This window comes from Aricia agestis, chromosome 15, assembly GCF_905147365.1.
Source record: "Aricia agestis chromosome 15, ilAriAges1.1, whole genome shotgun sequence".
Lineage (NCBI taxonomy): Eukaryota > Metazoa > Arthropoda > Insecta > Lepidoptera > Lycaenidae > Aricia > Aricia agestis.
This window is the reverse complement of record NC_056420.1, coordinates 5,559,250-5,575,351: the sequence shown is the minus strand read 5'-3', so window position 1 is coordinate 5,575,351 and position 16,102 is coordinate 5,559,250. Positions and strand designations below refer to the sequence as shown.

General features: G+C 38.7%; 1 protein-coding gene across 1 annotated transcript; it reads right to left on the bottom strand.

The window, feature by feature from the left end:
* Positions 1–5,734: 5,734 nt before the first annotated feature.
* On the bottom strand, positions 5,735–6,711 carry LOC121734154. Its single transcript, XM_042124593.1, has one exon. The coding sequence runs from the start codon at positions 6,689–6,691 to the stop codon at positions 5,807–5,809; it is 885 nt and encodes a 294-aa protein (XP_041980527.1). The 5' UTR covers positions 6,692–6,711; the 3' UTR covers positions 5,735–5,806.
* Between the last annotated feature and the right edge of the window lie 9,391 nt (positions 6,712–16,102).

The following is a 16,102-nucleotide window of genomic DNA, read 5'->3' as shown; positions in this document are numbered from 1 at the left end:
CAGTACAAAAAAAAAGTAATCCGAACAATTTTAAAAGTATCTACAAGTAAAAACACAAAGCTACAAACAAAACATCTGTAACGATGGGGCGGTATCTAAAAGTGATTTAGACACGACAACACGGGCGTTTGTTTCACCACAATACCAATGGCTGGACTCGCTATAAATTACACTACTACTGCCCCTACAACTCACTGTTGCTATCAAAAACGAATGGTGTGCGTTGTAACGTGCTAGTTGCTTGCATAGAAAAACAAGGATTTTTATTGAGATTAGTAGAGTGTCGCACGTCTTTTTATCAACAATGGTTAAAAATTTCAAACTCGTTTAATATTAAGTGAATCCGTTTGAATGCTCAGGTTGATATTTATTTTAATGTATGCAGAAATATGTCCATCGAAAAAATGTCTACAAAGCATTTGTCTGTGTGTAAAATTGTCATGGTTGTAGCAACTCCATTGTGGTTATCGCAGACACAATAGATTTTCAATTGTTATGCGGCAGCCGGCTGCCGTTTGGGGATTGATGGGTTAAATAAATCATAATATTTGTATTGAAAAAGCTACTAAAAGCTCATAATAAAATTTTCTTGTTATACCAGTCTTTATCAATTTTCCTAATTATAAAATTAAAAATGACTTAAATTAAAATAAGACTTACAGCGTGATGTTTTGCTATGCACTAAAATAATATGATATAAATTAAAACATTAAATTGACTATAACAAATAAATCAGCAATTTAATAATAACGTAAGAGCAATCAACAATATTAAGATTATTATTTATTACTAAACTAGCAAGTTACATGACTGTTCAAACGATCAATAAATAATATACAAGATTACAAAAATCTCATTATTTTTTACTACAGTTGAAACGAATTACTACTCTAACTATGTTAGTTAAATCAATTAATTATAATATATTATTAACATTAATGAAAACAAACTAAGGTTAACAAACATTGTCATCGTCATCTGAAATCGATAGGGGATAATAACGTAAAATTAATTTTATTCCCTAACCATTTTACTATAAAAAACTGTACTCGGCGAAACATGGCGGTAGCGGTCATTGACTCCCTGTCAAAAACTTGTCATTTTCTATACAAAGCCGCGATTGGCAACATCTGACACTTCACTGTCAATCGCGGTTTATATGGAAAAGGACAAGTTTTTGACAGGGAGTCAATGACCGCTATCGCCATGTTTCGCCGAGTACAATATAGTAATGATATTTACTATTACTTTTTGAAGTTTGCTGTCATTTTATTATATTTATCTATGTATATTTATCATAAAAATTGCAGCATCATTTAATTGAAAAATTATATGGTTTTATTTTATTGCAATATGAGTGTATTTTCATGATTTTACAAATAATAAGAGTCTGTCAGGAAAGTGTAGTAAAAGATGCTATTATCTGATAACCATTCTTTTGAAGTTGGTTGAAAATACCTATTTAAATGGAAGTCCTGTAGCGGTAGCACGGCGACCAGCGGAAATGCGAAAGTATGGACAAACTGTGGAAATAAACCTAAGGTGCCGTTCCGATCTTTTTTCGTTCCGAAAAATTCAATTAAAATGCCACTTTATGACACACTATAGTATATGTCATAATGTAGGATATTATTTGAATTTTTAGAACTATAGTCTGTCATAAAGTGGCTTTTTAATTGAATTATTCGGAACTAAAAATGATCGGAACGGCACCTTAAGTTTATCTCCACAGTTTGTGACTATAGTCTGTCATAAAGTGGCATTTTAATTGAATTTTTCGGAACGAAAAAAGATCGGAACGGCACCTTAGGTTTATGTCCACAGTTTGTCCATACTTTCGCATTTCCGCTGGTCGCCGTGCTAGCACTACAGGTGTCTATTCTACGTAATAGTATCTCTAACGATGGAGACTAATAAATTGTGTCCTGTGACACTATCTAGTGCGATTATACGACCACCCATGGCTGAGTATTTATGTTCGTAGGTAACGTACGCCGTGCTTGTTACGAGTGCTACAGAGTACATACGCCATTTAGTCCGTTTCTGTTTAGTCATTTATGTAGATTCTTATTCAATTATTTAGTTTTTTTGTAGTATAATTATTAACATGAGTTATCGTGTGAACAATAGTTATTATTCGTTAGTTAAAAAGCGCATATGGATATGATGGGTTGCTAGTAGGTATGCGATGAGGTCCGTATATAATGAAAATCTAGACTTACTGATACAGCAGGTTATATTGTCCAAGCACATACACTAGGTTCATATCTATATAATAGTTCGAAAGAAGGTGCAGAACAGGAGATGAAAAAGCACAGTATGATATAGCACGAAATGATATTAAGAGTTCAAGCACAGGATAGTGATTTAGCGAAATATTTAAGCTGCGGCGAACAAGCGAGTGACATGCGCTCCGCGTCAGTATCGGGGAGTGACTAGGGAGGTTCTAGAAAACATGCGCGCGCGCCGCTCCGGCGGGACCGGTTATATCGATAGTGCGAGGCACTGCTCGATAAACCGGTATCGATAATTTGTCGTATCGATATCGACCATCTGGTATACATTTAGTTTAATTAATAAATAAAATATATAGTTGTAAATATGTAAAATATGTATACGTAAAATTGTAAATATAGATAAGAAAGTGTATATTATGTGCTTGTAAATATTGTAAATATAAAATCTAAAAATGTAAATAAAGAAATATAAAATGAATAAAGGTAGGCCACACCACCCCCCACCAGAGTCCCTCAGGGACGATAATAGTCAGGGAACTTAATAACTCGCCCTGAACGAGTTGTTTTAGGCAGTGGAGGACTTTCAGGTGCGAGAGTGTCTTTGACGTTGTCCAGTGTGAAAGCTGGTTTAAGCCGGTCAATAGACACTGACACCTCCTTATTGTTGAGGAGAATTTTAAAAACTTTGTCCCCTCTGGAAAGCACTTTGTGTGGACCGGAGTAAGCAGGAGTAAGTGAACCACGAGTAGTGTCATCGCGAAGGAAGACTTGACTACAGGTGTCCAATTCCTTATAAATAAATACTCTCGGGCTACAATGGCGTGAAGCAGGGATGGGCCGTAGCTTATTAATGACGCCCTTAAGTCTTGCGGAGAAATCTGAGATATCAGACGTTGTGGTTGTACTGGACTCCCAAAACTCACCAGGAAGTCTCAGTGGCTCTCCGTAGACAAGCTCGGCTGACGAGCTTTCTAAGTCCTCTTTAAATGAGCTGCGTATTCCCAACAGGACCAACGGCAACGACTCAGTCCATCTGTCATTTGCATGACAGACGATAGCCGCTTTTAGTTGACGATGAAACCGTTCAACTAATCCGTTGCAGGCCGGATGGTATGCTGTCGTCCTCTTATGCTCAAATCCTGCTATCCTAGATAAGCACTGAAATAGGGCCGACTCAAACTGACGGCCCCGGTCAGTAGTAATGCTTGTAGGACAGCCGAACCGAGCAATCCAGGTAGACAGCAGGGCTTTTGCAACGGTTTCTGCCGTGATGTCTTCTATCGGTACTGCTTCTGGCCAGCGAGTAAAGCGATCTACTGCGGTGAGGCAATACCGATAGCTGTTGGAAACAGGCAGAGGACCAATCAGATCTATATGGATCTGTTTAAATCTTGCTCGCGGTAAGTTAAATGTGCCCAACGATGAAGTCACGTGTCGATTGACTTTAGATCGTTGGCACGACAAACATGTACGAGCCCATGCCATGCAATCTTTTTTAATGCCCGGCCAGACGAACCGGTCTGAAACAAGTTTTGCAGAGGCTTTGCAACCTGGGTGGCTTAAAGAATGCAAACTATCAAAAATCTGCTTACGCAGAAGCTTGGGTACGAAAGGCCTGGCAGCCAGTGTACTGACATCGCAGTACAAAAGATCTTGGCTTCCAGGGACATGTAGTTTCTGCAGTATTAAGGAGGTACTGCCATTTAACAGCTGTTGAAGCTCCTGGTCGGAGGCTTGATGCTGGGCTATAGTCTCGAGGCTGACTGGTGCTTCTAGTTCCTCAATTCGCGACAATGTATCCGCCACAACATTGTCCTTGCCACTAATATGACGGATATCTGTCGTGAATTGAGAAATAAAGTCCAGGTGCCTATACTGACGGGGCGAACAGTTAGTCTTCCTTTCATGAAAGGCAAAACTTATCGGTTTGTGGTCAGTATAGACAGTAAAGTGACGGGCCTCGAGCATATGACGGAAGTACTTAATAGCCTCGTATATGGCCAACAACTCCCTATCATAAGGAGAGTACTTGGCTTGAGAGGGGTTAAGCTTCCTAGAAAAGAAAGCCAGGGGCTCCCAGTTATCATTACAAAACTGCTGGAGCACTGCCCCGATTGCTTTGTCTGACGCATCCGTGACGACTGCCAGTTTTGCAGAGCAATCCGGATGAGCCAGCATGGTTGCGTTAGACAAGCTCTCCTTACAAGCCTGGAAGGCAATTAAAGCGTCACCAGTAAGGTGAATTGTCTGCGATCCTTTCACAGCTCCTGTCAATAAAGCATGCAGAGGCGCTTGAATTTGGGCTGCTCGGGGAATAAACCTCCTATAGAAATTGAGCATGCCCAAAAATCCTCGCAGTTGCTTGACAGTTGTCGGTGGCGGGAAGTCGATGATTACCTGCACCTTAGATTCCAGGGGTCTGCATCCATCAGCTGAAATTTGGTGCCCTAGAAACGTTACCTTTGAAGCGCCTAAGACACACTTGGCCGTGTTGACAAGCATGCCGTACTGCTTAAGCCTGGTGAAGACTGCTCGTAGGTGCTCCTCGTGCTCTGCTTCACTCTTGGAGTAGATAATGAAGTCATCTAAGTATGCGTAAACAAAGTCGAGTCCTCTGGTGAGTTCGTCTACAAACCTTTGAAACGTTTGGCCTGCATTACGTAGACCAAACGTCATGTAGGGAAACTCAAAAAGACCGAAAGGGGTAGTGATGGCGGTCTTGGGAATGTCGTCGGGACTGACAGGTATCTGATTATAAGCTTTTTCAAGGTCAAGAGTGCTAAACACCTTACATCCGGCAATATCATAAGCAAAATCTTGAATATGCTTAATCGGATACCTGTCAGGCACTGTACGGGCATTCAGGCTGCGATAGTCCCCGCAGGGACGCCATCCATTGCCCTTTTTCGGTGCCAAATGAAGTGGTGAAGACCACGGACTCTCCGACGGTCTAGCTGTACCATTAGCTACCATGATCCGGAACTCTTCCTGGGCTATTTTTAATTTATCCGGCGCTAAACGACGGGGCGGTAGAGATACTGGAGGGCCTGGTGTCGTTCTAATATGGTGGACAGTGTTATGTTGTGTAATATTGTGCCTACCAGCTGGTCGAGTAATTTCGGGAAATTCATTGAGGATCCTATGATACCGAGACTCACCAGTTACTACCTTTACGGAGTGCACGTCATTACAAACAGCTACAGCAGCTAATGAAGTAATAGAAGTTAAATTATCAATTAAGCGTCTATTACGACAATCAACAACAAGGTTATAAAAATTTAAAAAATCTACACCAATAATTGGTTTAGTTACATCGGCAACTACAAAACGCCATACAAAATATCTACGTAAACCAAAATCTAAATTTAAATTTACAAAACCATATGTAGCTATATTGGTACCGTTTGCAGCACATAAACTATATCCAGTCCGAGAACGACGATCGCAAAGCTTCGACCGTGGGTAAACGCAGAGGTCGCTTCCAGTATCGACCAGAAACTGCGTCTTCGTAGCGCGGTCGGTTACGAACAGGCGACCAGTGGACGTTGATGGGCAATCGTCAGTCGCCATTATCGACTGCCCATCGCGTTTTCCGCCGACTTGTAGTCACATGGCCGGATACACCTACTGGCCTTGTCTCCAAACTTGCCATGGTACCAGCAGAGGGGGTATTTCCGGTAGTTCGACTGGGATCGTTGCCTCGAAGAGCTCCTCTGCCTGCCTTGATGTCCACGCGTTCTGGATCTGCTCCTACCAGATGACGCCTGGAACTGCTGGAACTGCTTCCGGAGTTCTGCGATTTCCCTCGCAAGATCGCTGAGGACTGAACCCGGGGCTTCTCGACTCACTGCAGCTACACTTGGCGAAGAACAGGCCAAGTCGTTGACGCGGTCAGCTAAGTCGCAGAGGTCTTCGAGTGAAGTCGATGCTGGCTGACCAGCAAGCACCATCTGCACGCCACGAGGAAGGCGGCTGGTCCAAATAGACTTGATGAACTCATCTGGTACTCCGTGGCCTGCCAAATCCTTGAGGTGCCGGAAGAAATGAGACGGCTTGCGGTCACCGAGCTCTTCATGCATCAGCAGTTTCTTAATTTTCGTCTCGTTGGAAATGCCCAATCTACTAATAAGTTCCGATTTTAGCTTTTCGTACTTCTTAGTTGCAGGTGGGTTAATTATGATGTCCTTAACCTCTCGCGAATATTGGTTGTCGAGCTGGGCGATGACATAATGGAATTTCGTGGAGTCGTTCGTAATTCCAGAAATATTAAATTGTCCCTCGACTTGAGCGAACCAAATTTCCGGTTCGTCAGCCCAGAATGGTGGCACTCTTACGCCGACCTTAAAAACATTTGTCGATAATGTTGGTTCTATCGACACTGTCCCCGCACTATTCTCTAATGACGCGCCTGCGCTAGGCTCGAGTGCATCTTCAAACTCCGATGTCTTGCTCATGTTTAGGGGTCACCAGTATGGATATGATGGGTTGCTAGTAGGTATGCGATGAGGTCCGTATATAATGAAAATCTAGACTTACTGATACAGCAGGTTATATTGTCCAAGCACATACACTAGGTTCATATCTATATAATAGTTCGAAAGAAGGTGCAGAACAGGAGATGAAAAAGCACAGTATGATATAGCACGAAATGATATTAAGAGTTCAAGCACAGGATAGTGATTTAGCGAAATATTTAAGCTGCGGCGAACAAGCGAGTGACATGCGCTCCGCGTCAGTATCGGGGAGTGACTAGGGAGGTTCTAGAAAACATGCGCGCGCGCCGCTCCGGCGGGACCGGTTATATCGATAGTGCGAGGCACTGCTCGATAAACCGGTATCGATAATTTGTCGTATCGATATCGACCATCTGGTATACATTTAGTTTAATTAATAAATAAAATATATAGTTGTAAATATGTAAAATATGTATACGTAAAATTGTAAATATAGATAAGAAAGTGTATATTATGTGCTTGTAAATATTGTAAATATAAAATCTAAAAATGTAAATAAAGAAATATAAAATGAATAAAGGTAGGCCACACGCATTACAGTACTAAGACTACAGGCCCATGTCGAAAATGAATGGGTCATATGAACCACCTGCGTAGCTAGCACGGGGTTTCCCAGTCGATTCTTCGGAAGAAAGTAATGGCAGTTTCTTTCCCATGTCTACATATCTTATTCCCGAGCATGGCACCACCCATCGACTTGAGTTTCAGGGGACAAAGACAAGAAACTCTTTCCATAGCAACCAGTAAAGCAACGGCAATTTTTTTTTTTGACATTTAGTTTCTTGGTTCTTTTTTTTAAATTATGGCACCTCGGCTATAAAACCATAGCCAGTGTCGAGTAAATGGCGGCAAATTCAAAAAATCGACGTGTAGCAACCTTGTCTATAGCCGGAATTATAGTTTTGATCTACGAAATACGAATAATAAAAACTAAGGAACTTTATTATTCGTAGTTTGTAGATCAAAACTATAATTCCGGCTATAGACAGGGTTGCTATTCATCGATTTTTTTAATTTGCCGCCATTTACTCGACACTGGCCATGGTTTTATAGCCAAGTGCCATAATAAAAATAAAAACAGAATCAAGAAACTAAATGTCAAAAACGGATCGTCATGCTTGACATATAGATTTTCAAAAGCGAAAGATATCGAGATACGAAAGAAACTTTTACTCCAATGTTTTTCCGGTAAAACTGTCAAAATTTAGTTTCTTTCGTTTGTCTACGTGCTTGTGCTAGCTATGCTGGTGACGTATATAGGACGATATTAGAGCATAAAATAATAAGATTTAGCACTATCCCGTCACTTGTAAGCTGTCCAACTGAGTGCTGGTGAGAATTCAAAAGTGCATGTAGGGTAAGTACATTTTGGTCATAATTGTTTCTGTACGGTATTTTTACCATCGATAGATACATGAAAAATAATAAGAAAGCCCGCAGTGCCGTACAAAAATGATGATGAATGATGATACGAGTAAGTCGGTATTTTTGTTTAATTTTCTGACAATTTCCATAGTAAATTTGATCATTTGATTCTATACGGCATAAGTTTCATACTCTTTCAATACAGCTTCGAATCAATTATTCCGCAACGCCGTACAAAAATAATGCGATAATGGAAAAAAAATCAAGGGTTACAACCCCCTCTTTTGCAGTGGTCCGGGGGGGGGGGGGTGATTTGAAACAACAATAAAATTAATTTATTTTGAAATTATCTTATGCGTAGACAATATTTTTTTACATACCGTACATTTTCGTTGGTCCAAAGGTTTGTAGGGGAAAAAAAACTCAAGCAAAAATCCATAGAAAGAAATGTAAGAAAAATCCATATAACTAGGTTCTCATGTATGAGCACTCATACATGAGAACATTCATACGCGTGCTTTTGTGATTGTCACAAGTTTTAAGAGTAACTTTTTCGTTTCCTTGACATCCAATGCAATTTTAAAATTCAATATCATTCGTAAAATAAATCTATTATCCGTTTAGAATATAGATTCTGTAGGGTATTTGAAATTCTGTCGGCGTTCTGGCGCTCGGATTGGGCCGTGTGACATGTGCTTTATTGTATTTCCACTCTTCGCTAGGAGGCGATGTAGGCGTTTTAAAATAGATAAAGAAAAATATTGCGGCAACTGTATCTTTTACTCAGGGCAATCGCGTTATTTTTAAACGTTTCAATTCAGGTTCACATTTTCTTTGGTTGTGGTTCAGTTACGGTTTGGTTCCGCTGCGTCTGAACAAATTTCAGTATCGTGCTAACGTTCCAACCGTAACTCAACCTTAGATGGAACTCGAACGAAGCACAACGTTTGACCTTTAGACAGACATTGCAGCGAACCAATCAGCGCCCTTATGATTTAATTTTGATTGGCTTAAATATGGACAAATTTTTTCCGATGCGTTAATTGGTCAATTGACAAATTGTTGATTTACGGATGAATATGATACGAGTGAAGTTGTTTTGGTACTAGTTATGAATGTTACTTGGAGTTTTTAGTTTATTATTTACGTAGGTGAATTCTTATTGTTTTACTATATTTTACAAACGCCATACTAGTAATTGTAGTGACTTGTGTTGTGAGATGTGACTTGTGACAAGTGTTTTTGGCGCGGAAAACATTTACGTAAAGAAGTAATGTCAAAATTCAATTCACGTTTTAACAAACTCAAATAGTCCGTAGTGTTATTTTACAGCTTTGGAGTAAAACATAAGCTTATATTATAATTTGATTAAAGCTTATGTTATATTTTTCCATTGATTTTCGCCAATTTAACACACCAAAATAAGAAACGTTCCATAAACGTGCGAGTAGAAGTAGCATTGTATCAACTTTTTGTTTTGCCAGCGTTTGCGCTTGGGCTGAGGTTCGGTAACGTCTCAACTGGCTGTCACAACGTTAGCGCGATACCGAATCATACCAAAAGTCTATCAACGTCCGAGTTTCATTTGCGCTTCAGTTGAAAAAATTTAGCGCGATTGCCCTGCCTTCAAGAGTCGAAGAAGTTTAACTTTTAAAATCTAGAAATGCATGATCTAGACACATTTTGTCCCTATAAAGTTTAACAGTCCTTTCCAATTAGTAGTCATATTGTGTAGGCCAAATTTGATCATAGACCTAATATTATAGTGTAGTTTCACTGCCTAGTCGATGTAAACAAAAATCTTATCGTTTTGTTTGCGTTAAAAAGCAAAGTATAATAAATAGTCAAAATATTTAGTACTAGATGTCCCGCGCGGCTTCGCCCGCGTAAATTAGGAATTTTACAGAAACCGTACATTTTCCCATAAAAAATATTTCCCCCGTTTTTCCCACATTTTCCTGAGTTTCTTCGGTCATATTATACTTAGCGTGATAATATAATATAGCTTATAGTCTTACTCGGTAAATGATCTATCTAACACTGAGATAAGTTTTTAAATCGGACCTGTAGTGCCTGAGATTGACGCGTTCAAGCAAACATACTCTTCAGGTTTATAATATTAGGTAGGTATAGATTTTTTTTAAATTATCGCTTGATAAACTCGAGTCTCGATCTAAAAGACTATGAAATGGTATAATATGGTAATGATGATGATGATGATGATGAATGTAATTTGCATAGTAGCATATGCTTTCTGTTCTTAAAACAACGCCGAAACTCCCAAACTTGTATCTATAAAGAATCAGGAGTTCTCTCAGCACCTTCTGAACCACGGTATACCAGGTATATCTCGGTGCAAAATCTTACTTGTTGGTAGCATATGCTTGGAATACTTCTCACGAAACCGAAGTCACCACATGTCTCCCCATAAGTTTTGAGGAGTTCCCTCGATTACTATTCCTTCATCAGATCACCACTTTTGTGAATATAATACCAAATTGGGATGATACCCTACATACAAAAAAAAAAAATATTTGAAAATCGGTTAACAAACGGCGGAGTAATCGTTGAATATAAGAAAACGAACATAACACCTCCCCCATTTTGAAAGTCGGTTAAAATTGTAGCCTATGTGTTATTCTGCTGTATAAGCTATATTATTGTAAAGTTTCATTAAAATCCGTTCAGTAGTTTTTGCGTGAAAGAGTAACAAACATCCATACATCCACACATCCATACATCCATACATCCAAACATCCAAACAAACTTTCGCCTTTATAATATTAGTAGGATTTACATACATAATTCCACTATCAATAAAACTAGAAACGCATTTTTACATTTGAAACAATTCAAATGAAAAAATATCGAAAGTGCGTTTCTTTAAAACAATTGAAAATCAATGGTCACCTCCGCACTATGTAGATCAACGCCAATGGGATTTAAGTTCGGAGGAAGTGTGACACGGAGAGTCAGTGAAGTTCACTACCCCACAAGGGCGGATACAGTCAAGCCCGAGCCTCATGAATTAAAAAACACAAAAGTAAAAAAAAGTTACTCTTTAGTCTCTCAGCGCTGTTTTTTTCACCGAAAACTTTTTTTTTTATGAAATAAGGGGGCAAACGAGCAAACGGGTCACCTGATGGAAAGCAACTTCCGTCGCCCATGGACACTCGCAGCATCAGAAGAGCTGCAGGTGCGTTGCCGGCCTTTAAGAGACAATAGGGTAATAGGGGAGGGTAGGGAACGGAAAAGGGTAGGGGATTGGGCCTCCGGTAAACTCACTCACTCGGCGAAACACAGCGCAAGCGCTGTTTCACGCCGGTTTTCTGTGAGCCCGTGGTATGTTCCAGTCGAGCCGGCCCATTCATGCCGAAGCATGGCTCTCCCACGTCAAGTATGTATAAGGAACCTATTTACACCCTGAAATATTATCACGTATTTTTTTTAATATTGTAAGGGCCTGTTTCACCACTTTCTGATAAAGTGGCTATTCACAACTTTTTTGACAGATTCTCCATACTTGATCTGTCAAGTTAATTGGTAGATAGCCTTATCAGGAAGTGGTGAAACAGGCCCTTAATGTTATTAACTCAGCAAACTTCGCGATTCACTCCTATCAGCTTTGTCCACACTGTGCGTTATAGCGCAGTCAACAGCGGACGTGAGGCATGCCCGCGACGCATGCCCTCTGACCGTATCCAAAAAACAAAAATGACAATATTGGCGTTGCGTTCCTTGACGCATTCAATGTTGAATGCGCCAATATGAAAGTTGATGACGAAAATTGAAGATGAAAGTGCACAGTGTGGACATAGCTTTTACGACAGATGTTGAAACTTTTTAAAACGTGAGGAATGGGGTAACCCAACTCCCGTGTCATCGAACATCCCGGGGCTGACACATACGGATGTGACATCATTTGTCTGGTTTAGGGCGCAGGTGGTACCTTCATAACAGATATCACTTGAGAAGTCTCGCGATTTATCCCTTGTTCTAGGGTTATGTATGTCATTATGCTAACGGCTCTTCGCTTGTGGTATCTTTATAAAAAAATCTTTGACAAGCATACTATGGTATGTTTTAAAAGTCGTAAAAACAAGTCATACATATTTTTTTACACTCATAATGAACTGTGACTTCGCTCGTGGTTGGACCTAAACAGGATGTAACAAAAATAAGTGATAATACTTTAGGGTATACGTTCCTTGTAGAGAGTTCACTGTGAAAGTAGCAGCGCTGGAAGGGCAAGGACCCCAGCGTCACGAGTTTCCCCATACAAAAGTGGGAAAAAAAATTGGACTTTCAGCGCTGCTACTTTCACAGTGAACTCTCTACAAGGAACACGTACACACCCTAAAGTATTATCACTTATTTTGTTACACCCTGTATCTATAGGTAATGTCGAAAACGCGACCCGGCTTTCATTGTTCATAATATGCGCATCAGCTGATAACTACAGAATAGCGATTTCCGCCAGATATAACATTTAATGATAAAGGCAAAGTTATCATTAAATGTTATGAAAATTCATTATGCTGTTAATTTTTAGGGTTTCGTACCCAAAGTGTAAAAACGGGACCCTATTACTAAGACTTCGATGTCTGTCCGTCCGTCTGTCTGTCTCCAGGCTGTATCTCAAGAACGGTGATAGCTAGAGAGTTGAAATTTTCACAGATTACGTATTTCTATTGCCGCTATAATAACAAGTAATAAAAACAAAATAAATCAAATATTTAAGGGGGGGCTCCCATACAACAAACTTGATTTTGTTTTTAATTTTTTGCTCTATACCAATATTGGCAGCAGATAGGCACTTGATATTTTCACAAAGATCTTAAATATATTATGTCTACTTCAATAATTATTATTAATAATAATGAAATAAAATAAAAAATTTAAGGGGGGCTCCCAATTCCCATACAAAAATCACAATTTTTGGCCTATTTTTGTTCTATGACGGTACGGAACCCTTCGTGCGCGAGTCCGACTCGCACTTGGCCGATTATTTCATAAAAGTCTGCACAAGTAAATCGTACAAAATATGTCAATCGTTCATTTCATTATTGGAATTTCTCTTTCAATAACGAGAGTCACAAAATGATTGATGAATGCTCATCATAACACTGAAAACATGATGTTCCTTTTATGGTTCATTTGAAGTTAAAATGTATGTCCTTGATGCACTTACACAGCTTCATACGGTCCCGATTCGGTACAGATCGATACGATATTAAATCGAATATTAAACAAATCGAATCAGGTCAACTCGAGCAATTTCCTTATATTCAAATCTCTTTTCCCAAACGTACTTCATGTATGGAAAATTTAATAAAATCCTGGGCATCTTGCTCCGTTCTCCCTGCCTCTTTATTTTACAATCACCAGTGGCTACATTTTATTTTAAAATGTAATATTTTATTCTTGATGTAAAGTTGATACATTTGTGAGTTTTCGTTATTTTGCTGTTACTGAAAGTAAGAATGTGCCTTTAGTGTTAAATAATTGTTGAAGTATTTTTTTATTTGAATAACCTTAGAAAGTTTTTCCATTTTACTGGATACTGTAGATTAAACTACATATTTAATTCTTCGCTTCCAGGATTTTAAAGCGACTAATTCATAAGTTTTTTTATGTTACAGACTCACTTTCAGTATCTATACGTGGCTACAAGAATACCTGTTTTTACTAGAAATAATCTAGCAATGTTTCATTTGCATGTAAAACTAGCTGTCCCGGCGAACTTTGTGTCACTTTACAACCTTCCCTGGACTTTTTACGAATATTTTAAGACTAAAATCAGCCCAATCCGTTCAGCCGTTTTCGAGTTTTAGCGCGACTAACACATTTGAAAATCCATTTTTATATATGTCGTAGGATGATTTGATAAATCCGTGTTTTCGCGAAATCCCTAGAATTTTCGCGAAAATTCTAGGGATTTCGAGAAAACACGGATTTATCAAATCATCCTACGACATATATAAGATGTGTAAAGGCAAATGTTATTTATTGAAAACCTTGAAAATGTACGGAATTTGAAAGCAAATTTTCAGTAAGTAATTACGATTTACGGGAGGGTTGCACCAACTTACTTTAACTGTAACATTAACTTTAACCATTAAAAAATGTCAAATGAACTGTCAAATCCCTAGTAGAAGTCCATAATGGACGCCATATTTGACGATAACCTTAACTATAACAACGCATCTGGTGCAACCCACCCTTAAGTAATTTATCATTGGTATGTAATACAATTTCAGTTGGTGTAAAATTAGTTTTGTTTCCAGAATGTTCCAGTTTTTGTTTGCTTTGAATCACAAAGAACGTAAACAGCCTATTTACATTTCATATAATTAAAATCACCTCCAAGTATCATTGTAACTGTGGAGGGACGTCGAGGGTCGTTTTGGCCGACTTCTGAAGAAAATGGAGCACTTGAAAATTTTCAAGACGATGCCTCTTGTCTCTTTGAATTATTGTAAACTTATTATTTTATTCTTTGAATTTGTTTGTTATTAGCGAAAACATGTCGAAACCGGAAATTTCAATTCTCGTACAGGACATTTTGGCGAAAATGAGTTGCTAGATATAAATATAACTAGCTCTTTTACCGATCTTTGCTCGGTATTCGATAAAACACGAATAAAATGATTTCTAAAAATGATTCCCAGCTAGATCGATTTATCGCCCCCAAAAACCCCTATCCATACTAATATTATAAATGCCAAAGTATCTCTGTCTGTCTGTCTGTCTGTCTTGCTTTCACGCCAAAACCACTGAACCGATTGCAATGAAATTTTGTACACAGTTATTCTAGAGTCTGAGAAAGGACATAGGCTACATTTTGATGTGGGAAAATATCTTATTTCCATGAAAATATCGATGAAAATGAATTCGCATTGCGCGTGGCCAGCGCTCATCCCGGCGGTCCTGGGTTCGAGTCCCGCAGGCGGAACAAAAAGTTTTCAATGTTCCTGGGTCTTGGATGTGTATTAAAATAAAATTTCAAAAATCTTAAACATATTTTATGTATAATATTATAAAAAATCCAGAAATATATCGATGCAATGAACATTTTAGTTCTAATACGATTCAACAGATGGCGTTTTATTTTTTACTTTATTGTAACATAGAACTAATCATACTTATTAGTTAGTATGTTTTTGTTTATAGTTTTAAATACGTTAGAATATTATGTTTAATAATATAATCACTTGGTATAATAATAATCAATCTATCTTATCTTATAGAACTCCTACTGCATTTCTAATATATGTGACAAGTTGACAACAGAAGGCGCTCTAAAATAAAGGAGTTCGAGTGTACCGTGTTGGCCTATATTCCATCCAGAAAATATATCAATGCAATCAACATTTTAATTCTAATATATGAAAACAGATGGCGTTTTATTTTTTACTTTATTATTGTAACAGAACTAATCATACCTACTTTACTATATAATATTGTTTTTATTCATAACTAGCTGTTGCCCGCGACATCGTCTGCGTGGACTTTAGTTTATAGCGCGCGGTGTCAACAAAATTTGTGTCAAATTTAAAAACTTTTTAAAACCCTGGTAAGTGGTACCCCTCTTAGGGCCGCGCTACACCGGAATGGTAGCGCTGAAAGTGCTCGCCTCGCATGGCAGCGCCATTCCGGTATAGCGCGGCCCTTAATTAATCAAAATACCCAAAAACAGCTGTGCAGTGTGCACATAATCTATACTAATATTATAAATGCGAAAGTATCTCTGTCTGTCTGTCTGTCTGTCAGTCTCGCTTTCACACCAAACGCCAAAAGTATCTCTGTCTGTCTGTCTGTCAGTCTCGCTTTCACGCCAAACGCCAAAACTTCCGAACCGATTGTAATGAAATTTTGTATACAGATAGTCTAAAGCCTGAGAAAGGACATAGGCTACTTTTTTACTGGAAAAAAGGGTTGTAAGGGGGTGAAAATGCGTAAATTTGTTCAAATTAAGTTAGTTCC

Coding starts and splice junctions, on each gene's coding strand:
- LOC121734154 (XM_042124593.1), bottom strand. CDS start 6,691: ATGAGCAAGACATCGGAGTTTGAAGATGCACTCGAGCCTAGCGCAGGC.